Below are 18,500 nucleotides of genomic sequence, written 5' to 3'. Positions count from 1 at the left end.
TCCCGCCTTTAGAACGATTATGATTGGATAAATTTTTTTTCGACAGATTTCATTGGTTCCTTTGTGCTATGCAATGAAATACATTTTGGCTCAATTTAACCGTTGTCCATAAACGATTACCAGTCTGCTTTCAGAGCCAAAAATGGCACCACGGTGGTGCGGTTACGAAGGTGGGTGGCTATGTCTGAACAGTTTTGGATGACTTTTTTCCATCTATCTTGTTTCCATGGTTAGGATTATGTTTTTGTTGCAATTTGCAACCAAACAACAGCATAGGTTTAGGCAAAACTTTACAAAACATTAAGAACACCTTCCTAATATTGAGTTACACCACCACCTTCAATTAGTCTGGGCATGGACTCGACAAGGTGTCGAAAGCATTCTGCAGGGATGCTGGCCCATATTGACTCCAATGTTTCCCACAGTTATGTCAAGATGGCTGGATGTCCTTTGGGTGGTGGACCATTCTTGATACACACAGGAAAGTGCTGAGTGTGAAAAACCCAGCAGCGTTGCAGTTCCTGACACAAATGGGTTCACCTGGCACCTACTGCCATACCCCCATTTCAAAGGCACTTAAATATTTTGTCTTGCCCATTCACCCTCTGAACGGCACACAATCCATGTCTCAATTGTCTCAAAGCGTAAAAATCATTATTTAACCTGTCTTCTCACCTTCATCTACCCTGATTGAAGTGGATTTAACAAGTGACATCAATAAGGGATCATAGCTTACACCTGGTCAGTCTATGGCATAGAAAGAGCAGATGTTCTTAATGTTTTGTACACTCAGTGTAGACACACATGTACATGTAGCTCTGATAAATAACAGAAAATGAAACTTGACAAAAAAAAAGAGAAAGGTTTTATTTTATGCTGAAACAGACCAAAATTCTTCAATCCCCCCCTCATTTTTGAGGTGAAAAGTAACAAATTCCACTTGATGATAACAGTAAACTCTTTTAACCTGATGTGAGTGAGCTCAGCTCGTCTGCCTGACAGACTAATAGCACGGTTTGAATTACAGTAGAGCTAGGGTGCTATAGCCACAATGAACAAATCAGCCTCGATGTGCCCCCCTTCCTCCAAAAAGTACTCACAAGATTTCGATGTCAGGCACCCTGGCCTTAAGAGACGGCACCCCTGAGAGTAAAAAACTGACTAATAACATTGCTGAGTCACTGACTAATTGTTAATGTAGGCTTATCTTCTTCGCTCATCCTCCGTGTACTTCATATCCAGTCAGCCCACTAGGATCTTCTGGCTGAAGAGATCATACTCCCGGTACAGGATGTAATCTTTGAGCCGGTTGGGTAGAGGCAGGAAATGCCTGAACACTGGGGCCCTGAGACGCAGTCGGCCCAGACAGCTACGGATCTTCAGACGACAGAGATGCTGAAGACAGCGAGCGTTCTCTGTGGAGAGGGATGATGATTATGATGATGATAGACACAGTCAGATATGAGCTAGTCAATTACATCGACTGTCAAGTAGGCCTAGTTCATCAACTGTCTGAGGGACATTTTTCGGGTCCAGTAATTATAGCCAATAATTAGGGGCAGGATCTTTACCATGGTCAGGTCGCATGCTCAGGAACAACTCCAGGCAACTCAACATAATCATAGTCATGGACAATCTATGCCTTCTATGAAAACATAACTGTTTTCCCAATGAATGGTTAACAACACACATAGATGTGTTTTGTCCACCTAGTTTTGTTTTGTTTATCCACCAACCTTGAACTTTGCAGATATCAGGCCACTCCTTTTGTTCCATCAGAACAGCCTTTAGTTTCGAGCAGAAGGTCACGTGATCGACGTAATCCATCATGATACGCACCACGTGTCCCGAGTGTTCTTTCAACCAGTACACTGAGATAACCTCACAAAACTGCAAGGAAGCACATAATAGTTTTAGGTAACACTTTACTAAAAGCCTGCAGTTATTACTTAATGCGTTCTAACTTGTTATAAGCATACTAGGAGACTAACGTTTTAAAGCTAGAATCCTGAATTCAAACGATAAAGTTTATTTTGGGTTCGGATGAATTTATGAAACTCATACGTTTATTCTTCAAGAAACAATGGGTACATATCATTCATTTACATGTCCAAAAATAGATGTTGCAACTTTGTTTTCTAGCTGTAAGGAACTAAAGAATAATACTTAGCCACTTAACCCGACCAAAGAGAAACCCCTGGACCTATTCACCTTACCATGGAGTCGTTGATGACAGAATTTGTCCAGCCCTCATAGTCATCAGGAACATGGGACGCTTCACCGTAGTTGCACTCGAAGCAGCGCTGGACATCGTAGCCATAGTTACAAAGCATGCGCAGGACAACCTCGTCCTTCAAGGCGTACTGCAGCGCGGAGGGGAAGTGGGTGGTATTGATGCGGGAGAAGTAGTTGACGTTGGCTCCGAACCTCAGCAGGACGTAGATCATCTCCAGGTTACCCGACCTCAGAGCCACCTGCAGGAGGGAAAAAAGTGTGTTGATAAGTGCACCTTTCTTTCAAACCTTGGTGAATCCACTACTTTATTACAGTTTTTTGTGTGTGCAACTTTCACAAGTATGTGTTACATTTTCACAATTATATGCACAACAATACAAAACAGATCATCATAATGGTTCATGTTTGAAAACACTTAGCGCATTTTCAATTGACTGAGTACAACAAACACATTCCCAAAGCCACGTGTTCACTGCACCAAATCACTCTTTCAATTTGAATACATATTCAATCAAAGTATCTGCTTTTCAAAATGCAATATTCATTTTACTTTTGATATGATTTTCTTGTAATGTGTTCACACATTCATAACATTTACCCCGAAGAAGGCACAGTGAGGTCGAAACATTGGTGTTTTTAAGCCAATAAATGACTGGGAGGTTATATTTATGGAGTGTGGGACTCTCTTTGTTTTCATAGCTTACAATTTATTCACCGTTAGTCAGCACCTCTACACTAAATACTTTTCTCTGAGTGCTCATGCTTTTTATTAGACTTGTCATTTGTTAACAATACAATTAATTATCACTTAATCAAACTGCTCAAAACTGATAAGTACTGAACCAAAAGTATGTAGTGCCTAGTAAACGTACACTACCGATCACTTAGAGATGTCCTTGTTTTTGAATGAAAAGCAAAAAATGTTGTCCATTAAAATAACATCAAATTTATCATAAATACAGTGTAGACATTGTTAATGTTGTAAATGACTATTGTAGCTGGGAATGGCAGATTTTTTATGGAATATCTACATAGGCGTACAGAGGCCCATTATCAGCAACCATCACTCCTGTGCTCCAATGACACACTGTGATAGCTAATCCAAGTTTATAATTTTAAAGGGCTAATTGATCATTAGAAAACCATTTTGCAATTATGTTAGCACTGCTGAAAACTGTTGTTCTGATTAAATAAGCAATAAAACTGTCCTTCTTTAGACTAGTTGAGTATCTGGAGCATCCACATTTGTGGGTTGGATTACAGGCTCAAAATGGCCAGAAACAAATAACTTTCTTCTGAAACTCATCAGTCTATTCTTGTTCTGAGAAATGAAGGCTTCGGAAAATATTCAGACCCCTTGACCTTTTCAACATTTTGTTAGGTAACAGCCTTATTCTAAAATTGATTAAATAGTTTTCCCCCTCATCAATCTACACACAATACACCATAATGACAAAGTACAATTTTTGTTGTTGAAATTTTAACACATGTATATACATATAAAAAAACTGAAATATCATATTTACATACACTAAGTATTCAGACCCTTTACTCAAGCTTGGTACATCTGTATTTGGGGAGTTTCTCCCATTCTTCTCTGCAGATCCTCTCAAGCTCTGTCAGGTTGGATGGAGAGCGTTGCTGCACAGCTCTTTCCAGGTCTCTCCAGAGATGTTCGATTGGGTTCAAGTCGGGGCTCTGTCTGGGCCACTCAAGGACATTCAGAGGCTTGTCCCGAAGTCACTCCTGAGTTGTCTTGGCTGTGTGCTTAGGGTTGTTGTCCTGTTGAAAGTTGAACCTTCGCCCCAGTCTGAGGTCCTGAGTGCTCTGGAGCAGGTTTTCATCAATGATCTCTCTGTACTTTGCTCTGTTCATCTTTGCCTCGATCCTGACTATTCCCCAGTCCCTGCCGATGAAAAACATCCCATAGCATTATGCTGCCACCACCATGCTTCACCGTAGGGATAGTGCCAGGTTTCCTCCAGACATGTCGCTTGGCATTCAGGCCAAAGAGTTCAATCTTGTTTCATCAGACCAGATAATCTTGTCTCTCACGGTCTGAGAAACTTTAGGTACTTTTTGGCAAATTTATAGCGGGCTGTCATGTGCCTTTTACTGATGAGTGGTTCCATTTGGCCCGCAGAGATGGGTGTCCTTGTGGAACGTTCTCCGTTCTCCACAGAAGAACTTTAGAAATCTGTCAGAGTGCCCATTGGGTTCTTGGTCATCTATCTGACCATGGCCCTTTCCACCCGATTTCTCAGTTTGGCTAGGCGGCCAGCTCTAGCAAGGGTCTTGATGGTTCCAAACTTCTTCCATTTAAGAATGAAGGACGCCATTGTGTTCTTGGGGACCTTCAAAGGTGCAGAAATGTTTTGGTACCCTTTCCCAGATCTGTGCCTCCACACAATCCTGTGTCAGAGCTTTCTTGACAATTCCTTCGACCTCATGGCTTGGTGTTTGCTCTGACATGCACTGCCAACTGTGGGACCTTATATAGACAGTTGTGTGCCTTTTCAAATCATGTCCAATCAATTGAATTTACCACAGATGGACTCCACCTCCATCAAGTTGTAGGAACATCTCAAGGATGATCAATGGAAACAGGATGCACTTGAGCTCAATTTCGAATCTCATAGCAAAGGGTCTAAATATTTACAGTCAAAAGTTTGGACACACCTACTCATTCCAGGGTTCTTCTTTATTTGTACTATTGTCTACATTGTAGAATAATAGTGAAGACATCAAAACTCTGAAATAACATATATGGAATCATGTTGTAACCGGGTTCGATCCCGGGCTGTATCACAACCGGCTGTGATCGGGAGTCCCATAGAGAGGCTGACCTTGGTCATCAGTTGAACAGTGTCTCCTCCGATACATTGGTGCGGGTGGGTGTTAATAAGTGTGGTTAGGCAGGTCATGTTTCGGAGGACGCATGACTCGACCATCGCATCCCGAGCCTGTTGGGAAGTTGCAGTGATGAGACAGGATCGAATTTGGGGAGGGAAAAAAAATATATGATTCACCGTTATTTAACTAGGCAAGTCAGTTAAGAACAAATTCTTACTTACAATGACGGCCTACCAAATGGCAAAAGGCCTTTTGCGGGGACGGGGGGCTGGGATAAAAAAAAGAAGAATGAAAAAAATATATAGGACAAAACACACATCCTGACAAGAGAGACAACACTACATAAAGAGAGACCTAAGACAACATAGCATGGCAGCAACACATGACAACACAGCATGGTAACAACATGTTAGCAACACAACATGGCAGCAGTATAAGATGGTAGCAGCACAAAACATGGTACAAACATTATTGGGCACAGGCAACAGCACAAAGGGCAAGAAGGTAGAGACAATAATACATCACGCAAAGCAGCCACAACTGTCAGTAAGAGTGTCCATAATTGAGTCTTTGAATGAAGAGATTGAGATAAAACTGTCTAGTTTAAGTGTTTGTTGTTGCAGCTTGTTCCAGTCACTAGCTGCAGCGAACTGAAAAGACGAGTGACTCAGGGATGTGTGGGCTTTGGGGACTTTTAACAGAATGTGACTGGCAGAAAGGGTGTTATGGAGGATGAGGGCTGCAGTAGATATCTCAGATAAGGAGGAGTGAGGCCTAAGAGGGTTTTATATGTAAGCATCAACCAGTGGGTCTTGCGACGGGTATACAGAGATGACCAGTTTACATAGGAGTATAGAGTGCAGTGATGTGTCCTATAAGGAGCATTGGTAGCAAATCTGATGGCCGAATGGTAAAGAACATCTAGCCGCACGAGAGCACCCTTACCTTCCGATCTAGAAATGACGTCTCCGTAATCTAGCATGGGGTAGGATGGTCATCTGAATCAGGGTTAGTTTGGCAAATGGGGTGAAAGAGGAGTGATTGTGATAGAGGAAACCAAGTCTACATTTAACTTTAGCCTGCAGCTTTGATATGTGCTGAGAGAAGGACAGTGTACCGTAAGAATAAGTCTGTAACGTAACCAAATGGGGAAAAGGTGAAGGGGTCTGAATACTTTCCGAAAACCCTGTATATGGATGTGGCTGTAAATACTACATCATCATTCTCCATTAGCCAGTGTGCTTTAATAGGACAAAGTGGAGAGTCACTATGTACTACCATTTGTAATTATAGTGTAGTGTACAATGCACTGCTGAAATACCTGGGTTGTATATATAACAATATATTCCACTCATTATGTGAATTACATTGACAGGTGATACTGTATCAGTCGACAAAGGTGAAGGCAGGCTATGGTGATCTTGTATAATGTCGCATGGGGCAGAAATGACATACAACACGTGCTACATTTTTACAGGAGCCAACTGCTTCACAATAACCCTATTTCTGATGATTTGTCCTGAGTATGTACTGTATAAGGATAATGAAACTGTAAGACTGACATATTTCTCAACTTGCTCACAACCTGCCATTTGACAGAAATTATATATATGTTTTTTTGATTGCATGTCATGTTTTTGTTAAATAATGTATGGAAAATTATATTTACCGTCTACTCTTGTTTCTATTCAGCACGTCAAAAAAGAACAGTTTTGACATTTCTGGATAAGAGCGTCTGCTAAATGACTTAAATGTAAATGTAAATTTGTATCTTGTATTTTTTGCTATTGGATTAAATGGTAGTTAAAATGACTAAATGTTGAGCTTATCATTATCTGATGTATTGGGGACTGAACTAAACATTCTCGTGGTATTTCACAGAAAAATTAGATTTTGCATGAATGACTCAGGGGTGAAAGATGTGTGAAACCCCAATCAATGCACAATCAAAGGTTCTGAATATAAGATAGGGGAAATTACAAGTGTTATCAGTTTAGTAGTTAAGAGTTTTTGATTGAGAAAAACGAGTTTCTGCGTGTTCATGTCATCAGGGTATTTGACAAAAAGCCACGAGAGCCTGTTTTCAAAAAGTGTCTCAGAGTAGGAGTGCTGATCTAGGATCAGGTTTCCCCTGTCCATATAAATGTATCCATTATGATCTAAAATCCTAGAACAGCATTCCTACTCTGAGACTGTTTGTGAATATGAGGCCTGACCTGTAGGCACTTGACAGGGTCCTGGTTGGGCATGGCCCCAGCCTCCAGCAGCAGCTTGACCGAGGGGACATCATCGTTGGACACCGCAAAGTACAGGGCAGACTTCCGCTGGTCGTCGTAGTTACGTCGGACCCAGGGGTGCAACATGTAGTTGGGGTCATAGCCTGCCTTCAGCAGGGCCTTTAGACACTGTGTGTGACCACCAGCAGCTGCAGAGTGTAAGGGGCTCATTCCACTCTCATACACTGCGTCACAGGTCGTCACAGGGATCAGGATCTTCAGAGCTCTAAGTGATTGAGTGAGTGAGGGAGAGAGAGAAAGGCCAACTGAGCTCTGAAATGTGATTGTGATTTCTAAGCACTAAACTCAGATCTGTGACGAGGTTTAGGTTGCAGTACCAGTGCCACCTACTGTAAATGGCCCCTGTGGGAGACTCTGTGGATGGGGAGGTGTCCGGTGTGTTTGGGGACATTGGCATCAGCTCCATACTCCAACAGCAGAGAGATAATCTCAGGGTTGCCAGAGGCAGATGCCTCAAATAGGATTGTGGCAAAATCCTGGGCCATAGACTCCACGTTGGCCCCTGCTGATACAAACAGCAAACAACAACAAATCTGTATTGCTTGTACAGAGCAACAAAAACAAAGTCCATGACATACAAGAACTAGTTGATGCCAATTATACACCCTTATATGGGCCCAGGTCATAAGATACAGCATGTGCTTGTGTAACAGGTATGACCTATCTGCATGCCAACTAAACAAAGCATTTTTATTGGTTAATTGACAGATCATGTGATTTCAACCTCCTGTTTTGTGTTTCCTGGCAGCTTCCCACAGGGGGGTGATGCAGTGCAGAGGCGTGATGGATCCTATGCAGACTATGATGATTTAGTTGATGAAATGGTCAATGGGGTTTGAGCTGAACGTTTAATATGAGAAGAAGTAGTATGGATGCCTGCCTGCTGGGCTGCACCCTTTCCTGTGCCACTTCCTGTGTGTTATGTGTTAGGCTAGGAGGTGGTTGTGTTGTACTGACCAGTACCCGGTGTTCGCGGGGTCCAACCTGTCAATCAACCTGCTATCTGCCAATCACGGGAATGCCTGGAATGTTCTGATGCCGGGCATCCTGGTGGTTGGTGGAGTGGCGTGGAGGGGGGTTGGGCAGGGGGGTGGAGCATTGGAAGTTAAGACCAGGTTCAGCTTTTGTTCTCTCTCTCTTACGTCTGGGCTTCACAAGAGAAGGTCACGATTGGCTTGTGTCATCTATTTGGCGTGTGCTACGGCCCAAACAGTAGCCTGTGTAAAGTTGGTGTAATAAACCGTCAATTCGTAAACTCAAGCCTCTGTCTGGACAATTGTTCCTTTATGATCTAGTCGGGTCATTACATTGGTGTCAGAAGTAAAAACGTTGATACAAGTTAGCCAGCTAGCTAGCTGACTTATGTGGCTAGCTACCGTAGGTGAGAACGGGGATGGAAAATGCTTCGAGGAATCCGAAAGTGAAGGTGGAGGTAGGGGACGATTATGGCCAAGGAGCTGCATGTGAATGGACGTCGGGGCTCTGTCTGAGGAGATCGCCAGGGCGTCGGAGCGCAGAGGCCGCTTGAGGGAGGACGTTAGAGCGATGGCGGCTGAAGCGGGCATGAGTGCTTCGTCGAATGTATTTCGCGCGGATTCTGGTGGGCGGACCGAAGTGGTGACGTCGACGCGGCGTGATGAGGAATCTGGGGCTCAGGATGTAAACAAACATGGCGGCGCCCAGTTCCCGGCTGCGTCCGTATCTGTTAAGACCCCGAAGTATTCCGGTAAGGCGGATTGGGAAGCTTTTCATGCTCAGTTTGAACTGTTAGCTCATTTTAGGGGTGGTCGGATGAAGAAAGGGCACTGCAGTTGGCTTTATGCCTCACGGATGAAGCTCTGGCCTGTTTGATATTGATTAGCCCTGAGGACAGGCATGATTATGGGGCTTTAGTGGGAGCACTGAGGAGGCGCTATGGACAGTGTGTACAGCCCGGGCTACTGCGCTCCGAACTGAGTAATAGACGCAGGCAGCCTGGAGAGCCTCTACGGGTGCTAGCTAATGACATTGAGAGCCTCTCTCGGCGGGCATATGCTCACATGCCCCCTCCGTGCAGAGCGAGCTAGCACGGGACCAGTTCATACAGGCGCTCTCTCCTACGGAGCTGCGCATACAGACCCAGCTGGCTCATCCTGAGTCATTGCAGACAGCCTTGGAGATGGCTTTGGAGAGGGAGCTGGTGTGGGCTGGGGCTTCAGCTGGGGCTTTGGTGGGGGTGCAGGGAGACACACCCTCTGTGCGAGCTGGGGGGCAGAGCAGTCCGGAGCCGGAAAAGCCTGCTTGGGTGGCCGAAATGACAAAACTCATTCGTGCTGTGTCGCTACAGGCGGAACGAAACACACGCCCTGGTCCCAGGGTCTGCTGGGGTTGTGGCCAGCCAGGCCATCTGCGCCGAGTTTGCCCCATGTCCCCCAGAGCTCAGGGAAACGGCTCGGGGTCCGCACTACCCGGTCTATGCGGACCCCGAGCCGGCTTTCTATCCCAACCACCATCATCTTCTGGAGGAGCCCACCGGCACAGACGGGGAAGCAAGGCTCCACTTCCCCCAGAAGCAGACGAGGGCAAGCGGATGGAGCCTGTTGTTGTGGTGGGCCGGACCTGTGTTGGGGACTTTTGTCATGTCCCTGTCACTGTGGAGGGGGTGCCCTGCTCCGCCCTGGTGGACACTGGTTCCACAGTAACCCTGGTGAGGCCAGATATTGTGCCAGGTTGGACTCAGTGTGAGCCTACAACTGTGCAGCTCCGCACAGTCACAGGTGAGCTGGCACCCATGAAAGGGAAGGGAATAATGACTCTGACAGTAGGGGGCAGGACTGTGCGTCATCCTGTGTGGGTGGCGGCTGTGCAGGACCCTTGTATCCTGGGGTTGGACTTTCTTAGGAGCACAGGCTGCCAGTTAGACCTAAATAGGGGCACACTGAGCTTCCAGGGAGGGACGGAAGTCACCATGGCCCCCCCTAATGTCACATTCACTCAACCCAACAAACCCTTTACTCCAACAGTTAAAGCAGCAGAGACTCATGGCTGCGCCCCCTCCCCCACAGCTGTGTGTGACTTTTCCCCAGTCCCCCTGTCACCTACAGCGGTGTGTTACATTCCCCCAGCTACCTCCATGACACAGCCCTCTGTGAGCCCGGGTCGCATCCCCCCAGCCCAGCTACCCCAGATGGGAGAGGAGAGGACACTGTCTGCAGTGAGGGAGATATGGGGGAGGAACTGTGTTGGTCTTGACCCTGAGCAGCAGGAACGGTTGTGGCAGTTGCTGTTTGAATTCAGAGACAGCTTTGCGTTGAGTGAGGAAGAGGTGGGTCAGACTCATCTGGTGCAGCATGAGATCGACACAGGTGATGCTCGACCCATCAAGATGCGTCCCCGCCGTATCCCGCTGGCACGCCAGGAGGCGGCAGACAAGGCTGTGTTGGAGATGCAGCGGGCAGACTTCATTGAGCCCTCAGACAGCCCCTGGGCGGCGCCAGTCGTCATGGTTCCGAAGAAGGGGGGCAAGCTGAGGTTCTGTGCGGACTACAGGCGGCTGAATGAGGTAACCAGGAAGGACTCATACCCCATACCACGTATCGATGAGTCGCTGGACCTGGTTAGGGGGTCCTCCTGGTTCTCCTCACTAGACCTCCGCAGTGGCTACTGGCAGGTGCCCCTCTACCCAGAGGCCAGAGCCAAAACTGCGTTCTCCACTAACAGAGGACACTGGCAGTTCAAGGTCCTGTGCTTTGGCCTGTGCAACGCTCCAGCTACTTTTGAGCGTTTGATGGACAGGGTGCTGGATGGCATCCCCCGACAGCAGTGTCTGGTATACCTCGATGACATCCTGGCCCATGGCAGCTCCTTCCAGTCAGCCCTGGGGCGCTACGGCGTGTGCTGGAGAGGGTGGCTGCCGCAGGTCTGAAGCTCCACCCCGAGAAGTGCCACTTCATGAGGAGAGAGGTGTCCTTCTTGGGCCACCGAGTGGGGAAGGAGGGGATCAGCACCATGGAGGACAAGGTAGGGGCTGTCAGAGACTGGCCCACCCCCACCGACCAGCGTCAGCTGAAGAGCTTCCTGGGCCTGGCCTCGTACTACAGGAGGTTTGTACGGGGCTTCTCAAGCGTTGCTGCTCCACTGAACCGCCTGCTGCCGAAGGACAAGGCTTTCACTTGGACAGTGGAGTGTGAGGAGGCGTTCAACACCCTCAAACGTGCACTGATCGAGGCCCCGTGCTCGCCCCCTGACCTCACCTTGCCCTTTATCCTGGACACAGACGCGAGCAATGTGGGCATGGGTGGGGTGCTGGCCCAGGTGGGGCCAGAGGGGGAGAGAGTGGTGGCGTACTTCAGCAAAACATTTGACAAACATGAGCGCCGCTACTGTGTCACCCGGCGGGAGCTCTTGGCTGTTGTGGCTTCCGTCAAACACTTCAAGTACTACCTGGGTGGTCTGCCCTTTACTGTAAGGACTGACCACTCTGCTCTCCAGTGGCTCATGTCTTTCAGAGAGCCAGAGGGGCAGGTGGCACGCTGGTTGGAGGAGCTTCAGCCGTATGACTTCACGGTGGTGCACAGGGCAGGGGCACGCCACTCCAACGCCGACGCCATGTCCCGTCGGCCCTGTACTGCAGACGGCTGCCGCCACTGTGAACGGAGAGAGGGACGGGAGAGAGAGCTGCGGGCAGAGGAGGGTGTCTGTGCCACAGTGTGTCGGGCGAGCGGGCCTGTCTGCTGTGAGCTGCAGACTGTCGACGTGGCTGAATGGCGGCAGCAGCAGGGACGGGACACAGACCTACAGCCAGTGCTACAGTGGGTAGAGGCGCAGGTGAGGCCACCATGGGAAGAGGTGACAGCGCTCTCACTCGCGACCAAAGGGTTGTGGTCGAAGTTTGAGAGACTGCGGCTGGCTGATGGCGTGCTACAGCGGGCATGGAAGGAGTCAGCTACGGGAGAGGAGAGGTGGCAGGTGGTGGTCCCAAAAGCATTGCGGGAGGCTGTGCTCCAGAGTACTCATGGGGGGTGGGGACTGGACACTTTGGGGTCACAAAAACACTGCGCCGTCTCCGTCAGGGCTTCTACTGGGGGCAGCACAAGAGGGATGTGGAGGACTTTTGTCGCCGCTGTGACAACTGCACAGCGAGAAAGGGCCCCCCGGGCCGCTCTCATGCTCAGCTACAACAGTTCCCAGTGGGGGCTCCCATGGAGAGGGTGGGAGTGGATGTAGTTGGGCCGTTCCCCACCACAGACAGTGGAAACCGCTGGGTGCTCACGGCCATGGACTATTTCACAAAATGGCCCGAGGCCTATGCTCTGCCTGACCAGGAGGCAGAGACCATCGTCGACGCCCTGACAGCGGGGATGTTCAGCAGGTTTGGAGCTGCAGAGTCCATCCACAGCGACCAAGGCAGAAACTTTGAGTCCCGTGTGTTCGCCACCATGTGTGAGAGGCTGGGTATGCACAAGACCCGCACTACTCCTCTCCATCCTCAAAGTGATGGCCTTGTGGAGCGCTTCAACAAAACGCTTGGACAGCAGCTGGCCATCGTCTCTTCCAAACACCAGCGTGACTGGGACAAGCACCTGCCTATGGTCCTCATGGCATGCCGCTCCGCTGTCCAAGACTCCACTTCCTGCACGCCTGCCCTCCTCATGCTGGGGAGAGAGATCCGCACCCCTGCGGAGATGGCGTTTGGTCGGCCCCTGGATAGCCCTCATGTTCCTCCGGGGCCGGAGTATGCCCGGAGACTCCAGGACCGCCTGGAGACAGCCCACACCTTCGCCAGAGAGCAGCTGGTGAATGCAGGTGTGAGGCAGAAAAGGAACTATGACGTGCACACCCGGGGAAGGCACTTTGTGGCTGGGGAGCTGGTCTGGGTCTACAGCCCCCTAAGGAAAAAAAGGCAGATGCCCCAAGTTGGACAGTCACTGGGTGGGACCCTGCAGTGTCCTGGAGAGGGTAGGGGAGGTTGTGTACCGGGTGCAGCTTCCTCCCAGGGGGAGAAAGGTGGCACTGCACCGGGACAGGTTAGCCCCATACAGAGGGGCCTCTTCTCCCCAAACCCCAGGAACCCCCACAATTCCCACAATTCCCCTCTCTGGCAATGACATTCTCCAGGCACCCACCCTCAGGTGCCGCAGACAAGGCTCCAGACAGCCCACTCCCCCTGTCTCCCCCCCTGTGTCACCGCGTGGTTCCCCAGAGCCACGGACTGTATTACCCGTTCCCGCTTCCTTGTCACCCATATCCCTGCCTTCATCCCCTGGGTCCCAGAGGGGCACTCTGCGACCATCACGACCACGCAGGCAAAGGAGACCTCCGGGTCGCTTCAGAGACTTTGTTTGTTCCCTCGGGGACGAGGGACTTTGTGGTGGGGGGGCTGTGTAGCGACCCGCACAGACAGCTGTGTGTTATGTGTTAGGCTAGGAGGTGGTTGTGTTGTACTGACCAGTACCCGGTGTTCGCGGGGTCCAACCTGTCAATCAACCTGCTATCTGCCAATCACGGGAATGCCTGGAATGTTCTGATGCCGGGCATCCTGGTGGTTGGTGGAGTGGCGTGGAGGGGGGTTGGGCAGGGGGGTGGAGCATTGGAAGTTAAGACCAGGTTCAGCTTTTGTTCTCTCTCTCTTACATCTGGGCTTCACAAGAGAAGGTCACGATTGGCTTGTGTCATCTATTTGGCGTGTGCTACGGCCCAAACAGTAGCCTGTGTAAAGTTGGTGTAATAAACCGTCAATTCGTAAACTCAAGCCTCTGTCTGGACAATTGTTCCTTTATGATCTAGTCGGGTCATTACAGTATGTTTTGAGTGATTTTAACTAGACTGGTTTTAAGAGTAAAACGTAAGTGAAAATGATATTTATGGGGGAAAAGTAATTGAACAGAAATGAGAAACTGGAATGTGTTGGATACAGAATAATGGAAAAACATGCCATAAAGGGGACATCTGCAGTTGCTACATCTGATATGTACCCATTGATTCTTGAAGAACACAATTTATAAATTCCTCCTGAGCTTAGTTCAACAATTGTACCACATCAGAACCAAAATATAAGCTTGCTTTACTCCAATATTTGTAAACTAAGTAAATGTAAACAAACACTGTATAGCCTCATCTCAAAACATGGTTAGAATGATATCACTTTGATATCATTTCACCAGCCCCTGCCTCAGCTTTTTACTAAAACAGGGGTGGGGATAGGCTTTGTTATTATATCCACTGCAGATTGACACATTAAGAAAATAAACATCCCTTTGGTTGTCTGCCTCTTCTTCACTCTGCCTGCTCAACCCAGACATAGAAGCTGTCACTTTTCCACCTTGTGACACAGGGACATTAGTACAGTACAAGTAAAATCATCTAATTGAGCCAAGGGTTCCCAAACTTTTTCACTTGGGGAACATTGTCTATTTCTATGGGAAGAAGCGCTGTTCATGACACAAACTGTTCACACCCCTCTTGTTGGTGGAGAGAATTTAGCTGATGTACAGCTTATTCCCTGCAATTCTACACATGTTGTCATGGGGTGCAAAGAAAACGTTAACGTTTCAGAGCAAATTTTCTTGCAATTCTATACATTTTGCCATGTCAAATGTGTATTCATGTGATATTTGAGTGACAAAAAAATTGCAACAATATCTATGGGCTAAAAAAAACGAGAAAAAAAAACGTTAGCTGACATGGGCTAATTGATCTGGACGTTTCAGACAAGTTATAAATATCTCTCTAAGTGATGCAATAAGTAACATGACAAGAGGAATTGATGATGATCTACACCATTTCGAAATTATATACGCATACAGTACCAGTCAAAAGGTACTTACTTTGCCTTGAATTCTAAATAAATCCCAGACAGTGTCACCAGCAAAGCACCATCATACCTCCTCCTCCATGCTTCACGGTGGGAACCACACATGCGGAGATCATCTGTTCACCTACTCTGCGTCTCACAAAGGCATGGCGGTTGGAACAAAAATCTCAAATTTGGACTCATCAGACCAAAGGACAGATTTCCACCGGTCTTATGTCCATTGCTCGTATTTCTTGGCCCAAGCAATACGCTTCTTATTATTGGTGTCCGTTAGTAGTGGTTTCTTTGTAGCAGTTCGACCATGAAGGCCTGATTCACGCAGTCTCCTCTGAACAGTTGTTATTGAGATGTGTCTGTTACTTGAACTCTGTGACGCAGAGGCTGCAATTTCTGAAGCTGGTAACTCTAATGAACTTATCCTCTGCAGCAGAGGTAACTCTGGGTCTTCCTTTCCTGTGGCGGTCCTCACGAGAGCCTGTTTCATCATAGCGCTTGATGGTTTTTGCGACTAAACTTGAAGAAACTTTCAAAGTTCTTGACATTTTCCGGATTGACTGACCTTCATGTCTTAAAGTAATGATGGACTGTCGTTTTTCTTTGCTTATTTGAGCTGTTCTTGCCATAATATGGACTTGGTCTTTTACCAAATAGGGTTATCTTCTGTATACCCTCCCCCCTACATTGTCACAACACAACTGATTGGCTCAAACGCATTAAGAAGGAAAGACATTTCACAAATGAATTTTTAACAAAGCCTTATTATTGAAATGCAATCCAGGTGACTACCTCATGAAGCTTGGGAGAATGCAAAGAGGGTGCAAAGCTAACATCAAGGCTACTTTGAAGAATCTGAAAGATATTTGGATTTGTTTAACACTTTTTTGGTTACTACATGTTTCCATATGTGTTATTTCATAGTGTTGATATCTTCTATTATTCTACAATGTAGAAAATAGTAAAAATAAAGAAAAACCCTTGAATGAGTCGGTGTGTCCAAACTTTTGACTGGTACTGTATATACATATAATTATATAATTTTGGGGGGTGGGGACCCAGGCCCACCTCACAGTTTGAGAACCACTGACATAGGCTACTGTACCTTTCTGGACGAGGGCTTGGACTACCTTCACATGCCCACACTGAGCGGCAAGGGCCAGGGGTGTGAGCCCATAGTCGGACCTGGCGTCTGGGTTGGCCCCAGACCTGACAAGCAGCTCCACAAATTCCTCCCGTCCCAGCTTGGCAGCCTCGTGGAGGGGGGTCCTGCTGTGACATCCCTCCAGGTTCACATTGCTACCGAACCCCAGTAGGAGCTTGGCCAGGTCCAGACGATCGTTTCTGATAGCTGTTGGATGGAAGGAATAAGTGGGATAAGTCTGTAATGATCCTACATGTCCTAGAGTTCTTCTCATTGTCAGGACTACATAGGCTTACATTTGGACTGTCTATTGTTCTGTCAGCTCTACGTTCAGTTATTCCCAGAACCAAATATCATGTGAGCTTGAGTCTGTCACGAGAGACTAACCTTCAGTATGTTTTGAGTGTATTAATATCAGAGGATGCAGACAGGTTTACCTATAACTAGCGGGGAGTCCTCTTCGTCATCCTGGCAGTCAGAACTGGAATGATTCTGTAGCAGAAAGGTGGCGTTCTCCATCAGACCTCGCTCCACCGCCAGGAACAGAGGTGTCTTTCCCCGGTCGGTCCGACATTGCACTGCATTTTGACTCGACGCTGAGGAAGGCGTACATCAAGTCAGTCTTATGATCTATCATTATACTTTAAATATTATTTTGTCATTGAAAGGAAACGTGAACTTATGTGTAGGGATGTACTAGATGAGACAAAGATATACAAACCTGCAAAGGTGACCTCTAGAATATTTTGATTCTTCTGACTAACGGCCTCATGTAGGGGGATCCAGCCTCTGTTGTCCACTTCAGAGAAAGCACTCTGGCTGACAGACAGCTGGCGGAGAGCTGCTTCATCACCTGGCAACAAACCAGGAAGCAGAGAGGATTATCAAGGAGACACTGTTATGGAGACACAGTAAATAACCAATAGTGCAGAACCGGCACTCACTACTCACCTTGTCTGATGGCGGAGAAGATTTTTACATGATCTGTTATATCTTGACTGTGGAAAGAAAAAAGTCACACCATAAAAGCTGTGCCACCAACCTCATGATGAAGGTGTGAGTTCCAGATACAGACTTTATAATTTATAACCTCTTTATGTCTGGAGAAGTGTTTACAATCTCAGGACCAACATAAAATGTATAACTATCCTACTATGGGGGCAGACCTGTGTATCTGTGTCTGGTGTGCTGCTAAAGGTTCACAAGGGTGAAGCAAGAAGCTGTGTACCTGCACTCATCCCCTAGGCTGGAATCCTGCGATTCAATCTGCTTGTTACATTCCAGAAGACTCTGTTCAATCATGTATTGAGTGTCCACATCCTCATAGACGTCCCCTTCATATCCTAGTTCGTCAAAGTGCATGTCCAGGCCTCTTGCAGTCTCTCTAGTGGGGATCTCTCCAGCTAAACTCAACAAGACAAACTATCACCTGGCATGACCTTTGGCCTATAGCATGGCATGCATGTGACAGGCACATCCCTTCACAATCAATCGACCAGGTTTACATTGTTTACTATGCCTAACAATAGTCTTAGTTGGTTTGGTGGAAATGCCCAATAATTTACACAGACTCATTTAATTTGGCATGTTGCATCATGTGTAACAAAATAACTGGTATCCAGGTCAAGATATTCATAAACACATCCACGCAAACACATAAAAGTTCGTGAGTCATAACCCCTTGTTGTGAAATGTCAAGCATGCATGTGTTCAACGGCCCATGGCGCAGTAAATGGCAGGTTTCAAATGTTCCATTTTAAGGATGCATTTGTAATGAAATGTGATACAGTGTTTCAATCTTAATCTAATTAAGGGCTGTAGGTCTATAGCTAACAACCTTTTTTTTTACATATTGAAGAGAGAAAACCCTTACAGTAGACATTTAGTGTAGGCCCACGACTCATTTATATGAACTTTTCATATGATCTAACACACCAAGACTAGGTTTATACTATGATGCAGTTTGTTTTCTTTTACCTTTCGTAATCAGGCTGTAATGTGGCTATGGCGTCCTTCGTGGTTTAAAGGGGATCCGTTTTTCTCCATTCTGGGGCTATTTATACCTCCCCTGCTATAAATACCTGATCATGAGACAGACCAGCACCCAGGGTTTCTCTGTACCTCTGGCACACTGAACGACACTCACTGACACACTTTTCCTGCTCCTGCATGTTGCTACTGATAG

General features: G+C 47.2%; 1 protein-coding gene across 4 annotated transcripts; it reads right to left on the bottom strand.

The window, feature by feature from the left end:
- Positions 1 to 847: 847 nt before the first annotated feature.
- On the bottom strand, positions 848 to 18,500 carry asb14a (ankyrin repeat and SOCS box containing 14a). Of its 4 annotated transcripts, none has more exons than XM_046312121.1 (11): positions 18,293 to 18,480; positions 17,544 to 17,718; positions 17,267 to 17,313; positions 17,037 to 17,168; positions 16,753 to 16,911; positions 16,277 to 16,522; positions 7,716 to 7,890; positions 7,305 to 7,590; positions 2,217 to 2,474; positions 1,737 to 1,890; positions 848 to 1,415 (listed from the first exon to the last, which is right to left on the bottom strand). In XM_046312121.1, the coding sequence occupies exons 2-11, from the start codon at positions 17,675 to 17,677 to the stop codon at positions 1,243 to 1,245; spliced, it is 1,764 nt and encodes a 587-aa protein (XP_046168077.1). In that variant the 5' UTR covers positions 17,678 to 17,718; positions 18,293 to 18,480; the 3' UTR covers positions 848 to 1,242. The 4 variants fall into 4 exon arrangements, 3 of the variants coding, with proteins under 3 accessions (XP_046168077.1, XP_046168078.1, XP_046168080.1); XM_046312122.1 differs by having other exon boundaries at positions 7,716 to 7,887; positions 18,293 to 18,478; XR_006833260.1 differs by having other exon boundaries at positions 1,273 to 1,415; positions 2,212 to 2,474; positions 18,293 to 18,500.

The sequence above is a fragment of the Oncorhynchus gorbuscha genome, linkage group LG18 (genome assembly GCF_021184085.1).
Source record: "Oncorhynchus gorbuscha isolate QuinsamMale2020 ecotype Even-year linkage group LG18, OgorEven_v1.0, whole genome shotgun sequence".
NCBI classification, from domain to species: domain Eukaryota; kingdom Metazoa; phylum Chordata; class Actinopteri; order Salmoniformes; family Salmonidae; genus Oncorhynchus; species Oncorhynchus gorbuscha.
The sequence above is the reverse complement of the archived record's forward strand: the minus strand, read 5'-3'. Positions and strand labels throughout refer to the sequence as shown.